This window comes from Panicum virgatum, chromosome 8N, assembly GCF_016808335.1.
Source record: "Panicum virgatum strain AP13 chromosome 8N, P.virgatum_v5, whole genome shotgun sequence".
In the NCBI taxonomy this organism is placed as follows: Eukaryota; Viridiplantae; Streptophyta; class Magnoliopsida; order Poales; family Poaceae; genus Panicum; species Panicum virgatum.
Window position 1 is genome coordinate 33,565,280 of NC_053152.1, and position 14,460 is coordinate 33,579,739.

Sequence of the window (14,460 nt, forward strand, 5' to 3'; positions counted from 1 at the left end):
ATAACCCAAGGAGCACTTGATCACTGGTTCAGGAGCCTATAACATTATCCTTATTTGCTTAGAAACATAACCAATCTATTTTCTGATTTTGGAAGCAATAGAGTATAGACGCATAAAATTTGTTAGGATAGAACTTGTATTTATTCAATGTGGAAGCCAACTTTGGGAAAATATTATATAACATCTCCGGACGTTTGAACTGAAAAAACAAGTTCATATCCTCAAATTTAATGCTGATACCCATTGGCAGAATTTCTCGAAAACTATAGTGCGATCTTGCACCAACAAAAATTTCAGTAAACCCAAAATTTCAAAAAGAAAAAAGAGAAAACAACCAAAATATGTACAGACCATTGGCTGGCTGGCTGGCTGGGTTGTCTCCTTCCTTCGTTCTTCCCTTCGCTCCCCGTCGCGATGTTCAACGTTCAAACCCTTACACCTCCGGCTCCTCCCCTGGTCGCGCAGTCGCCATTGACGACCCCCTCCACCCTCCCCCTCCCTTAAATCCATCCTCACCCCGCGTCGCCCTCCCTCAGCATCGACTCCTCGTTTGCTCCAGCCTCACCGCATCCACAGCCAGCCAGGGAGATCTCCAAGAAGCCATCTTGGAATCCAGGAACCCAAGAATCGGAACCAGAGCCATCCAAGATTCGAATTCAGGGCGTTTTGCTCGCCGGACGGAGTTCGAGAATTTCCGCGGGGGGAGAGCGCGTGGAGGCGTGTCAGGGACCAGAGGAGAGCCCGGGGGGATTAGGGAGGGGCCGAGATGGTGAGACTGCCGTACACGACGGCGCTGACCACGCTGTTCAGCTACGGGCTGCTCTTCGCGTTCGGCCAGCTCAGGGATTTCTTCCGCAAGCTCGTCGACTGGTTCAAGGCCAAGAACGTCAAGGTACGCGGGCGGCCCGGCCCCGCTGGCCGAATTCCGCCTCTCCCCGGCCGGATCCGGGAGGTTCAGTCGCAATTTTGGTTGGTCTTTCCCTTGAAGGTAGCCTGATTCGACAATTGGCTTGATGCAGGGGTACGCGCCGATCTGCCTGGGCCTGGAGGATTTCTATGTGCGCCGCCTGTACCTTCGGATCCAGGTGAGATGAATACATCCGAATTCGTTGGTGAATTGGCGTGTGATTTGTGATGATAACCTCGGCAGATTGTTGGTGCCTGAAGAATTTTCTTTGCGTTGTAATGAAATGGTTAGTCGCCCATATATTGTGGAAGTATATTTTGCAGGTTCCTGCGAAAATAATGACCATTTAAGAATCCAGGCACACTGTAGTTTGCTCTCTTGTTCAAAAGATTAGATCTTTTGTTGATTTGCGAGCATTTTCAGTGCAATGACTGCAATCTCCCGATTTTGTAAGCTTATGTTCCCTGAGTTTGTGGAGATAAGTTGGGTGGCTGTGATGTTTGCTTGATTCTTCATGCCTTTGAGTTTCATATGCACCTGACAATAGTGAACAGATAAACATGTAATGCCATTCTCGACCAAAGTACTATATTCTGAAATATTAGATGAGTTTGAGTGAGCTGTAAATTACATGTACTGTACTAGTCAATATCAGAATCAAGTCTGTTTTGTTGAGCAGGATTGTCCTCTTCGGCTATTTAATTGCTGATTCAATCGTATTAAACCAATCCTTGCCTTTTGATTTTACAGGATTGCTTTGGTAGGCCAATTGCAAGTGCACCAGATTCGTGGTTTGATGTTGTTGAGCGAACCTCAAACGACAATAACAAGACACTACAGTAAGTATTTGTTCTTTTATTCTGATTTGTAAGAACTGATCTTGTGAACATAGTCAAGTTTTCCATTGAAATTTTTCTCACAGTTGGTAATTGAGTATTGGTGATCAATTCAGCCACAAGTTATGACCCAAAATAAATGAAATGCAAAACAAGGCTCAACTGAGGCTAATGCTCTCACTATTCCTGCAGGCGTACCTCAAATACCACTAGATGCCTCAACTTGGGATCCTACAACTACCTTGGATTTGCTGCAGCAGATGAGTACTGCACTCCGCGTGTTATTGAGTCTCTCAAGAAATACTCAGCAAGCACCTGCAGTGTTCGTGTTGATGGCGGTATGCCTAGATTGTCAACATGCTTTTACTTTTACAACTTTTTAGGAAATCAAATTAGTAACCAGATTCCTTTCATCTGGCAACAGGCACGACCAAGCTTCACACCGAACTGGAGGAGTTGGTCGCACGTTTTGTTGGAAAGCCTGCTGCTATCCTATTTGGCATGGGTTATGTTACAAACTCTGCCATCATTCCTTGCCTAATTGGAAAGGTTTGTTCACATTCTTATTATAATCATTTAACTAAAATGCGGGTAGGCCAAGAGATGATTACTTATTTTACCTTTTCACAATGTTCCAGGGTGGGTTGATAATTAGTGATTCCCTGAACCATAACTCAATTGTCAATGGCGCAAGAGGATCGGGCGCAACTGTCAGAGTTTTCCAGCATAACTGTAAGCTTCTTTGCCTTGGAATAATGCATATGAGTATTTGGTTTCTCTGATTTATTATGATTTATGACTTATGGTTGCAAATGTACTCTTGCAGCCCCTGCTCATTTGGAAGAGGTCCTGAGAGAGCAGATCGCTGGTGGTCAGCCACGGACACACAGACCATGGAAGAAGATAATTGTCATTGTTGAGGGTATATATAGCATGGAGGGGGAACTGTGTAAGCTCCCTGAGGTTATAGCTGTCTGCAAAAAATACAAGGTTTGAATAGTTTTCTTGTACTTTCCATGCAAAGTTTGGCACATAAACTATTAATTTCTGATCATATTCATTTACTCCTTTTTCGTCAAACAGGCATACACATATCTGGATGAGGCTCACAGCATTGGTGCTGTTGGGCAGTCTGGCCGGGGCGTTTGCGAGCTCCTTGGGGTTGACCCAGCTGATGTAGATATAATGATGGGTACTTTCACCAAGTCTTTTGGATCCTGTGGTGGATACATTGCCGCATCAAAGGTGCATATCACTGAAACAACCATATTTTGATTATTGTACTTATTTTGACTGCCGAAGAGTATTAATCCTTCTCGCTATAACTTCCAGGAGATAATTCAGCACCTGAAGCATAGTTGCCCTGCCCATCTTTATGCTACTTCCATGTCACCACCAGCAGTGCAACAAGTTATCTCTGCTATTAAAGTTATCATTGGGGAGGATGGCTCCAATAGAGGTACTAAACAAACTTTTTAACAACCTTTTGGTCCTTTTCATTTGCAACTATGTGTTTCACTAGAATGTTCCATTGAATCATCATTTTCTGCTTTGTGATATGCTGCAGGTGCCCAAAAACTTGCACGCATTCGTGAGAATAGTAATTTCTTCAGGTCAGAGCTCAAGAAGATGGGTTTTGAGGTTCTTGGTGACAACGACTCTCCTGTCATGCCCATAATGCTATACAATCCGGCTAAGATTCCTGCATTTTCTAGGGAGTGCCTTAGACAAAAGGTTGGTAGTAGAGTTCGCTGTAATATTTTGAAGATCCAAATTGCACTATGCTTCTGATTTAGTTTTCGTTCAAAATGTCATTTTCCTTGAGAAGTGTAGTACTAATTTGCAATCTGCATGTAATCCATATCCGTCACTATTTGCACCATTAATTTTTCTTCTTATTTGTGTCATGGAACTGATAAAATACGCATATTTCAGGTTGCTGTTGTTACTGTGGCATTCCCTGCGACACCTCTTCTTCTTGCAAGAGCTCGTATCTGCATTTCTGCTTCACACACTAGGGAGGATCTGGTGAAAGCCCTTGATGTGAGTTATTTTTCTTTTCATGAGTGAATGCTTCATTTATTCGAGTAGGTGTTAATAGAGCTGAAGTGACATGGTGCTTGTCGGTGCAACCCACTTTCAGGTTATCAGCAGAGTTGGCGATCTTGTCGGCATCAAATACTTCCCTGCAGAACCACCAAAGATAGCTGAAGCTGGTCATGATAAACTGGAGTAGGGGTGAACCTTGAGTTAGCCCATGAATGATTGAAGTTGTTAGAATTACTCAGGGAGTTATCAGCAAATCATTACGGAAACAAGCACATGTTGAGCAATTTCTTGGGATTTTGTCAATACGCAAGAGTCCAGAATCGGTCGTATTAGCTGACTATTGTTTGTTGATTGTACAACTATCCTTCCAAATGTGTATAGCTGTTCGAAGTTCAGTTGTCTGTTGTTAATCTATTCTCGATATGTAATAGAATTAGGTGCAATATGAATTTCCTGCAGAACATCCCTAAGATTTTCTGCCGTCGGACCATTGACAACTATGAAGGCCTCTTGCTTTCATGCATTTTTCATATTCAGGTTATACGTGACAAAGTAGATGTCTCTTTAGATATGAAGTTATGAAAGATTTTACTCAGCTTCAGTAAAGATACTGTAGAAAGGTTTGATTATGCAAATCTTTACCTGTGATGCTCAAGCCTGTATATGCCTATTTCTGAGGCTGCTGGCCTCTCTTGTAAGGAGAGCATGGATGATTAATTGATAATAAAAGTTTTTTTTGTTATTATTTATAATCGAAGTTTTACTTGAAGATATCTTCAGTCACTAAATGCAACTCAGCCCTGTCAAAAATACATAATTGAGATAAGAACACCATTCACCATCCATTTACTTTGATAATACTACAATGTGAAATGGAATATCTTGATTTGTCTGGAATCGTAGTTCATGGCCACCCATGCTCTTCTCGCCAACTAAATTCTCAAATGAGCTAAGAAAAATCAAGGATAAAGACATCCGGCAGCAGGCAGGGTAAACTTTTCTAATAGAAAAAAAACATGTTTGCATTTTTAGCACTACTTTTTGCTATATGTAAGCATGTATACGTGCAGGATGGGACCAAACTGGATTCTTTACAAAAGATTACAACTGTACCCTACCATTGCGAAAATCCATACACCGCCATTTATGAACAGTAAAATACATAAAAACAAGATAAAAAACAAAACAAAATAAAACAAAACAAGACACCCAGATCGATTTTGGACGGGATAAACGGTCCACGTTGGTGACTTACGCAAATACAATATCTAAGTCATCTTAAATGGAGTAAATCTAAAATAAAAAAACCATCGACAATTTTTTTAGTGTCATACATGTAATAATAAGGTTTGTGCCGGAATCCATAACTATAATGGTGAGGACTATACCTTGTTTATATTTGTCAAACGCGGAAGAAAAATGAATAGCTCCCAACATTTTGTTCCTTTCTGTGTGTTTGTATTTCTTAATTCCTATGGACCATCCATTTCTTATTTTTAATCATGGCCGGTTCTATAATTTAGGGGCCTTTAGGCAAACAAGAAGATAAGAGCCCATTAAACTAATGTTTGGTATCAAAATTAGAGTATATAGTACAAGTAATAAAAATTACTTTTGTAATATATGTATAGCTCATAAAACATAACAAAAAACTAAAAACAATAACCATTATGATTACCTCAAATAAAAATATAATGCTTCAATATCTTGTAAAAAACCACCTTCGCGAATTTCTTGGTACAAAATCTTCAAAATCTGTATCAAAATTAATATCATCCAAAATATCCTTCTCAATGCTACACATAACCAAGTCATTCAATATTTCTTGTAACATAGTTGATCATAATAATTTCTCAATAGTTTCAAATTAGAGAACGTTTTCGGCTGATGCTAGTGTCACTAGAATTGTTAAGAGAATTCTATATGCAATAGAGATATTCGGATATCAATCTGCAGTTTTAACGAACTGGATAATCTCAGTTGCTGACATCAATTCTTTTTTTTTTGAAGTTAAGGGTAGGAGCGCTGCCAGATCATTTAAGAAGAAGAAGCAAGCGAGTTCTTACAATAGTTGTGATTACATAAAACATAGACAAACGCAAACTCACTGAAGACAATAACATTACAACACTAGGGAAGCCCTCGCTCCTCGCACGCCTGTTGCCTGAAGGCCATCTCCTGCTTGATGAGGCCAAAAATTCGTACCGGAGTTTGCATGAGCCCTTGGAAGATCCTTCTATTCCTCTCATTCCAGATATTCCACACCGTGTAGAGAAGAATGGCCGCAAGTGTGGGCTTGGTCTGTGCTGTAGCGAGCCGCATAGCATCGTTCCACCAATCCTGGACCTGCACTCCCGACAGTGGCATGGAGAAGAGCCCCCGTCCAAGTGTGAACCAAGAACCAAACCTCCTGAGCAAACGGGCAATGCAAGCAAAGATGAGCAGCTGTTTCAGGTGCTTGATCGCAGAGACAACACACCGGGTTACACGGAATTCCTTTAACCAACAAAATGTCTGCAGTCTGAATTTTTTGCTGGAGTAAAAACCATCCAAAGAATCGATGCTTGCCCTCAGCCTTTCCCTTCCAGGTAGCCAAAGAATTGAAGGTGCAGTAAGACCCGACGAATTGGATCCCATACGCCGACTTGGAAGAGTACAACCCATTTGCAGACCATTTCCAAGTGATTGTGTCGGCTCGATCAGAGAAGGTCACCTCCTGCACTCTTTCCCACAGAAGAATAAATTCAGCCATCTCCTCTAGCTGACATCCTCCATAAACCCCGAGTCCAGGTTTGATTTTGCACCTCCTCTCTGACAGTCAAACTCTTGCGCCAAGCCAACTTGTAAAGATGTGGAGCTAGATCCCGAGGAGCAACCCCATCAGACCACGTCGAATCTCAGAATAAGGCTGTGCGACCATCTCCCAGGGTAACCACTGTTGAGCATCTGAAAAGCTGCTTATCAGTCTCGTTACAAGGAATGTCATACCCCACCCATGGGCGATCTAGGTCAGTCCAGTTGAACCATAGCCATCGCAGACATAGAGCTCTACTGAATTTTTCCAAGTCAAGCACACCCAACCCTCCAGCAAGTTTCGGCCGTTTGATCTTGTCCCAGGCAACTAAGCATTGGGCACCATTGGCTTCCGTAGTTCCTTTCCACAAGAAAGCCCTTCTGATCTTATCTAACTTCTTGATAGCCCATTTTTTTGGTTAAAAAACAGTTAGGAAATACACTGGGATAGATGAGAGCACCGTGTCTGACATCAATTCTTTTAGCAAAGATACTTGCAACACATTTATTTTAGATAAAAAATCATCCAAATCAACATCAAACTTGAAGACTTCCTACGGTCGTACGTCATGGCCTCATGGGTTGATTTGTGATAGGCTTTCAAAGATTTATTATGGCTAATAGAAAATTATATATACTAATGATCTATATGGCCTTGGCCCCTAGCTCCATGGCCCCCTGGCAGTCTAACTGCCTGCCCCCCTCCCCCCCTCCCTCAAGCCGGTCCTGTTTTTAATTTTGCTTTGATGTTTTTTTGTTATTTGGATAAACTCTTCAAAAAAATTTAGGTCAATTTATTCTACTACTCTTTTGACCGAAATGTCGCACACAATTTCAACCTAAAACGTGTTATTTAAACCTATTTAAAACTGGATCAGGAAAGATGGATGCCAACTCATTTGTGTTTCGTCCACCTAATCAATGAGACTCGGGAGGCCAGCTGAAAGCCTTGCAACTTTAAAACACTCGGGATAGGGGATTTTTCCACTCGGGACGGATGCTGACACAAAATAGAGATCGGTAGAAAAAAAAAGACATGAGCCACGAGGATGACAGAAACTATAGTCGATTCTTTTTTTGAAAGAACTATAGTCGATTCTCCCTCTCGGAAACTATACTCATTTTTTGCGGGCCCAATGGCACGAGCTTGAACATTCATTTAGTATGGACTTTTTAATTGAATATTTTCAAAAACCCATTTCACTCCCTTGAAATCCATTTTCATTTACATAAATACATTCCATTACCCGCAAAAAAAAAACTCCTTTTCCATTGATGGTTCATATGCGCACGTAGCACGGGTAGCACGGGTGTGACAGATTTCCTCCTCCGATCCGGTAAATCTGGGGGAAACCGGGAGTGACGGTGGGCATGGCTGGTGCCATTTTGCCAAGCGCGAGTGGCAACTGACAAGGACGGACGGACGGACACGCACGCACACAAGGGGCACTGGGTGTGCAGCGACGACCTGTACGAGGAGTCGACTGGCGGTGGAGGCGGAGTTCCAAGAACAGCCACCCACGCGCGAGAAGTACTCCCAGGTCGTCTTCTCCCTCGATCCCATCTCGTCACCCCCCTTCTCCGATCCGATCGGTCGCGGAGCGCTGCGTTTCCCGGCTGCACAGGTTTCTTGGGGGCTTTCTTTGTAAGTTCACTTTTTTTTTCCTCTTCTAGTTGCGGGTGAAATTTGGGGGTTTTGTCTGTGGTTCGATCGGCGGCGAAAGCTGCGATCTTTGTGTGGTTAGGCCGTCGATTCTCCCTCCTGGAGCGGGCAATTTCTGCTATTTCCCTCTTTCATTTTATTTGCGGTTCCGTTGGGATCCTTCTTTTTTTCGTTTGGTTGTTTTCGTGGGTTTCGGTTTTGAGCCATGGAATGGAGATTTTGATCTTGTAATTTTGGGAATTTCGTCTCAGAGAAGCGATTCGTTTCCCGGGTCTGCCCTCGGATTGATCAAGAAATGGAAAAGCAAACCCTGGTTCCCCTGTTCTTCAGGTCGTAGTTGGCATCTGTTTCTCGGAACGTGCGATTTCTACCACTCCAAATTGCAGTCTCCATGTGAGCTGGTGCTAATCTGACTACTTTCTGATACTCAATCCTTGATCCGTTTCCCGATCCGTGTTACCTCTTGTCAGTTAGAAGTTCAGAACCAGGTGCTGCTTTGAGCTAATTCATGCATATTCGAACACTAGATTCGTTTTGATTCCTGCTAATGATCACTAGTTACTGTCTAGTGCTGATATTAAAAAAAGATTGTCCCTGTTGTTTGTTTGTGATCAGATGGCATTTGGGAACTGTGCGAGTGATTGGGTTTAACTACGAATCTAGGGGACACCGTCATGGCATACTTCCCAGAGGAAGTGGTGGAGAAGATCCTTGGCTATGTAACCTCGCACAGGGATCGCAACGCCACGTCGCTAGTGTCCCGGGCATGGTACCACATTGAGCGCCGTAGCCGCCGCTCGGTGCTTGTAAGCAACTGCTATGCAGTGCGCCCAGAGCGTGTGCTTGTGCGGTTCCCCAGCATGCGCTCGCTGAGCGTGAAGGGCAAACCACACTTTGCTGACTTCGACCTTGTCCCGGCGGGGTGGGGCGCCACGGCTGATGCATGGATGGATTCGTGTGCCCGTGCGTGCCCTGGCCTTGAGGAGCTCCGGCTGAAGCGGATGGTTGTGACTGATGAGTGCCTCAAGCTGATTGCTGGCTCTTTTACCAACTTTAAATCACTTGTCCTTGTCAGCTGCGAGGGGTTCAGCACTGCTGGCCTTGCTACTATCGCCACCAATTGCAGGTGAGAATTTTGAAAGCTTCATATTTCCTCAATTTGATAAAAAAAATGTACTTAGTATTGTTTTAGTTCATCCAGCATGGCCATTTAATTAACAGCAATGTGATTCAATTCAGAGTTATCTTTGCAATCTTCTTTCTGCAGTTTATTTTGTGCACCGTCTTATACAAGATCATGTATGCTTTTCGATCTCTGTATACTTGGTTGGATCTTGATGTTCAAATTTATCTATTGCGTGTTTACCTGTCAAAATTTCCTAATGTGAAATGTGAAGACAATGCAAAATCTACTGAAAAATGTTCTCTATAATTCCAGTTGTATTACCCTTCAGGATTTGAACATGTTTGAGTAGTTTTTTGCAATTTCTACGTAGCTCTGTCTGTATTAGTCTTCTTTTATTTTGGCAGCCATGAAGTTTGGTTTAGGATTTCTTTGATTTATCTCTGCGTATCATCATTAAGATCGTGGATTCTTTGCAGGACACAGACCCTTGAAAGTTTGACAAAACGTGGTATAGTAGTTTCTTTTAAATCTGATTAGTACAGGTATTCTGCTTGAGTGCTTATATGGTTTCTTTTCCTTGTCTCTATTTAAATATTAAAGTACATAATGGTTTAGAAACAGCAAAATTGAATCTTGTGACTCGAACAATTACAGTTCAAAAGTGGAAAAAGATCTACGGACTGATTGCAGTTCATTATATTATTGGTTTCCAGCTCTGGCATATTCTGTTGTGTGAAGCAAAGTTTAGGGGCATATGTGTTTTTCCCCCTATTTAGCAGTGCAATTTTGCGCTCTTCTTTTCAACTTTGGGATTTTGCCCTTACTATTTAAAAGTCAACACGATTTTGCCCCTAGTCAACGCGATTTTGCAACTAATCAATGCTCAAAACAGGGGCAAACTCATGCTTACTAGGGGTAGAATTGCATTGACTTGTGAATACTGAATAGTAAGGACAAAATCACAAAGTTGAAAAAAATGAGGTCAAAATTACAATTGCATTGCAAACTAGGGAAAGAACAACAGTTTATTTTCATTGTCATCTTCCTGTTTAGTTTTGCTAGAGATATTACTTAGGGTTGACCACTCCTTATATATTTTGCAACTCTTTGCTTTCAGGTTTCTTAAGGAACTGGACTTACAAGAGAGTGTTGTGAAACCTCGAGGCCATCATTGGCTTAATTGTTTTCCAAAGCCTTCTACAGAACTAGAATCCTTGAACTTTGCTTGTTTGTCTGGGGAGGTGAATGCTTCTGCATTGGAGAGGCTTGTTGCAAGGAGTCCGAATCTTAAAAGGCTAAGGTTGAATCGTGCTGTTCCATTTGATGTTTTGTACAGAATACTTGGTCGCACACCTAAGCTGGAGGATTTAGGCACAGGATCTTTTGTAAGAGGCAATAACCCTGCCGCATATGTCAGTTTGTTCTCTGCTCTCGGAAAGTGCAGTTCACTAAAGAGTTTATCAGGTTTTTGGGATGCTACGGGCTTTTTTCTTCGAGGAATTTTTTCAGTCTGCAAGAACCTTACATGCTTGAACCTCAGCTATGCTCCATTGATTCAAAGTGCCGATCTTATCAATATAATTCGTCGGTGTACGAAACTCCATGTCTTATGGGTAAGATTTTTTATTAGTGGTATTTTGTACCCTTAAACATGTAGGAGAGTTTACTAGCAGTGATGTTATGTAGTTTTAGGCTCTCGTTACATTAAACTAGCGGAGCTGCCTTAACTAATAGCTGCCCAGATTTGAAAATATAGCTGAATTTTCTCGATAACACATGCCTATTTTTTAAAAGACGATTGTGTCTACCACTTGACTCTAATGCCTATAATTTAAGTATTGTTGCATTTGTTCTGGGACTATAGAAGTTTTAATTAACCTTAGCCTTTAACATCTATGCCTAAGTAAATTTGCAGGATACATCTCTCTTTTCTCTTGATTAATAAGAATGTCCCTAATGTTCATTATTTTCTCAAACATCTCTGATTTTAGGAATATTTTGGTGCCTTGACCCCACTTGTTGTTTTTACTTATATAGATCACCTGATGCAGTTTTTTAGGTTTTGACTTGGTAGGTCGTATTAGGATTTGTCAGCTTAAAAAAATATTCAGTGCGTGTCTATTTCAAGGTTGATTACAGAAGAATGTGTATGTACTGAGTTCTTTTGTTTCTTTTTTGGCAACAAATGTTCTACCCTTACATGCTTAGGTATGAGTTGCAGTCAGTATGCAAGAGGTCTGCACACTGTAAAAAATTGAAATGCATTTCGTGCAACTATCTGGTAATTCTTACAGTTAAGCAGACATACAAAGTCCAGTATACCACACAGTGTTTTTTAAACTCTACCTTGTAGCTATATAGACATGTCATGATCTTAATAACTTCCAATGCAGCAATATATGTTCATGTATTTTTTTATGAGGAGACAGTTGAGTTAGCGTAAGGGTCCTATGAGGGAACAACCTTTTCAACTTTCCTTGGTATGTTTAATAAGGTCACAACTGTTTGTTATATTTTATTTTACTGCCATGGACAAGAAAAATTTACCACCTCAACAAAGTCACTTGATATGACACAGACTGTATGGATTTGATTCTTGTCACATCTAACTGTGTTGGACTAGAGTGGCAATGTGATCTAATAAGTAACATCTTCACTGGACAATCATTGGATAGACTTCATCAAATTGAAATAGCACTTGAAGGTTTACGCTCAGAGAAGCCCCATTTCTGGTTTGATTACAGCAGTTCTTCAAATGTAACTTCAGGCTTACTGCACTTACTGCCACTGAATAGTTCTAATAAGTGGATTATTGCGGTTAACATTGACGATCATATATTTGTTTCATTTGGTGATGGCCTTGCTTTTTGCTTTTTACATAGTTGCTTATGCTTAATCCTTGTCTGCAGCTGTTAGATCACATTGGTGATGAAGGATTGAAGGTTGTGGGCTTTTCTTGTCCAGATCTCCGAGAGTTGAGGGTATTTCCCGGTAATGCAAACACAACTACTGTGACAGAGGAAGGGTTGGTTGCCATATCTTCAGGCTGTCGAAAGTTACAATCTGTTCTCTACTTTTGCAATCGAATGACCAATGCTGCACTGATTACTATTGCAAAGAACTGCCCACAGTTGGCATCCTTCAGACTATGCATTCTCGAGCTCAGTTCAGCAGATGCTATGACAGGACAGCCACTGGATGAAGGCTTCGGTGCAATCGTCCAGTCATGCAAAGGCCTTAGGCGTCTCTCCATGTCTGGCCTCCTCACGGACTGCGTGTTCCTGTACATCGGCATGTATGCCGAGAAGCTGGAGATGCTCTCAGTGGCATTTGTGGGGGGTAGTGACGATGGTATGGTCTACGTGCTTAATGGCTGCAAGAACCTCAAGAAGCTGGAGATCAGGGACAGCCCCTTCGGCGACACCGCCCTCCTTGCAGGAGTGGACAAGTACGAGGCGATGCGCTCGCTCTGGATGTCCTCCTGCAACATCACCCTAGGGGGCTGCAAGACCCTAGCGGCGAGCATGCCTGGTGTCAACGTGGAGGTCATTAACGATGCGGGAGCCAGTATCGATGAAGCGGATGAGGAATCCAGCAACGCGAAGAAGGTGGAGAAGCTGTATCTCTACCGGACGATAGCTGGACCCCGTGGCGATGCCCCTGGATTCGTCTCAATATTGTAAGTGCCGATGCCCCTGGATTCGTCTCAATATTGTAAGTGCTAGTACCGTAGCAGCTAAAGATGGTTCTTCCCTGAACCTTGGGTTCCGGATGAACTCAGTGTTCTGAACCGTGTCTACCGTAGTTTTGCTACCTTGTAGCGTTAACTTAAACCTTGGTGCTTTGTGGACCTTTTGCGCAGGACATGTATGACCGTAACTAATGTTTATGTTTATATGCTGGTTGGCACTCTGTTTCAGTATCTGCGTAGTCTCTGTTATTAATTGGTTGCCTCGAGTTTCAAGTTTTCTTTTCTTTTCTTTTTTCCCTTCTCGTGAAAAGAGTTGAAAGATGTTTGCTGATGAATAATCTTCTGCGAAGGTAAAGAAAGATGGGCCAGACGGGCCTTCAAAACTAGACCCGGTTGATATCTGTTCTAGCTTTTGATGTCTTGAAATCCTTCCCGGTTGATATCGGTCGTGAATGAAAGCGTGTTTTTGCAAGTGTGGACTAAGGATTACTCAGATCATATATTCAGGAGTTGCATCGATGCTTCGATAGGTTCGCACTAAAGAGTGATTTGTAAGGCGATATAGATATACAGAGAGATTAAGTGCCACTTTCAAGTCTTATTAGTATAATCCTAACTATAGATGTAAATTGGTGATCTTTAGGTGCATTTTTAATTCTCTGTAGTTTAAATATTTGTACTGTTGCTTCAAGTGAGGTTCTATTTTAAAAAATAGCACAAATATTTGAATTAAAGAGGATTGAAGGTGCACCTAAGGTCACAATTTGCACCCTAATTCTAGCCAGACTAGATAGTTTTCATAGCATTAAATAGCTTGTCATGTAACCAGTTTGCTGAGGTGGCAAGAACATTATGGAGGGGAAAGGAAAAAAAATAGATACTCACGCGTGGAGATACATGATACATGTAGTAGGCCAAATGGGGCCATAGCCCTTCTCGCTAATTGCAAAATCCATTAATTAGCTGCTAATTTAATCCTTACTTGTATTGTCACAAATTAGTACTGATGGCCCCTTCTTGACTTGCATTCTAACTCCGCCATGCAAGAAAATATATCTACACGATAACACAGAGAGGAAAAAAATGAATAAGATCATGACGTAGAGAGAAGAGAGGAGAGAGAGAGAGGAGTGGATGATAATTGATTTTAAAGCAACTATGTCATGGAAATGCAAAGCACCACACCATTTTAGTATTTTTTATGAAAAAAGTTAAATTTACTCCCTTCAAATATAGTCAAAATCTGAATAACAACCTAAACTATAACTTGGTTTAATTTATCCTCTAAATTATGCCATTTAGTTCATTTAACCCCATAATATAATTTTTTTTATTTTGTTTCTCTATACATAAGTTAAATTTTAATTTCAAATTTTGTAGAGTAGTAGTGGACAT

The 14,460-nt window shown here is 41.6% G+C and overlaps 2 protein-coding genes across 6 annotated transcripts; both read left to right on the forward strand.

Annotated features, from left to right (window-relative positions):
- Nucleotides 1-370: 370 nt before the first annotated feature.
- LOC120685712 (long chain base biosynthesis protein 2a) lies at nucleotides 371-4,541 on the forward strand. Its single transcript, XM_039967785.1, has 12 exons — nucleotides 371-892; nucleotides 1,020-1,085; nucleotides 1,658-1,746; nucleotides 1,936-2,081; nucleotides 2,168-2,292; nucleotides 2,382-2,475; nucleotides 2,570-2,733; nucleotides 2,827-2,988; nucleotides 3,076-3,202; nucleotides 3,311-3,477; nucleotides 3,679-3,786; nucleotides 3,887-4,541. The coding sequence occupies exons 1-12, from the start codon at nucleotides 767-769 to the stop codon at nucleotides 3,977-3,979; spliced, it is 1,467 nt and encodes a 488-aa protein (XP_039823719.1). The 5' UTR covers nucleotides 371-766; the 3' UTR covers nucleotides 3,980-4,541.
- A 3,405-nt stretch (nucleotides 4,542-7,946) lies between these two features.
- Nucleotides 7,947-13,296, forward strand: LOC120686923 (transport inhibitor response 1-like protein Os11g0515500). Of its 5 annotated transcripts, none has more exons than XM_039969123.1 (5): nucleotides 7,970-8,126; nucleotides 8,864-9,374; nucleotides 10,492-10,987; nucleotides 12,284-13,057; nucleotides 13,093-13,296. In XM_039969123.1, exons 2-4 carry the CDS (start codon nucleotides 8,923-8,925, stop codon nucleotides 13,055-13,057), a joined length of 1,722 nt encoding a protein of 573 aa, XP_039825057.1. In that variant the 5' UTR covers nucleotides 7,970-8,126; nucleotides 8,864-8,922; the 3' UTR covers nucleotides 13,093-13,296. The 5 variants fall into 5 exon arrangements, with proteins under 5 accessions (XP_039825053.1, XP_039825057.1, XP_039825055.1 ...); XM_039969121.1 differs by adding an exon at nucleotides 8,500-8,736 and having other exon boundaries at nucleotides 8,006-8,230; nucleotides 12,284-13,296; XM_039969119.1 differs by having other exon boundaries at nucleotides 7,947-8,126; nucleotides 12,284-13,296.
- The last annotated feature ends 1,164 nt before the right edge of the window (nucleotides 13,297-14,460 follow it).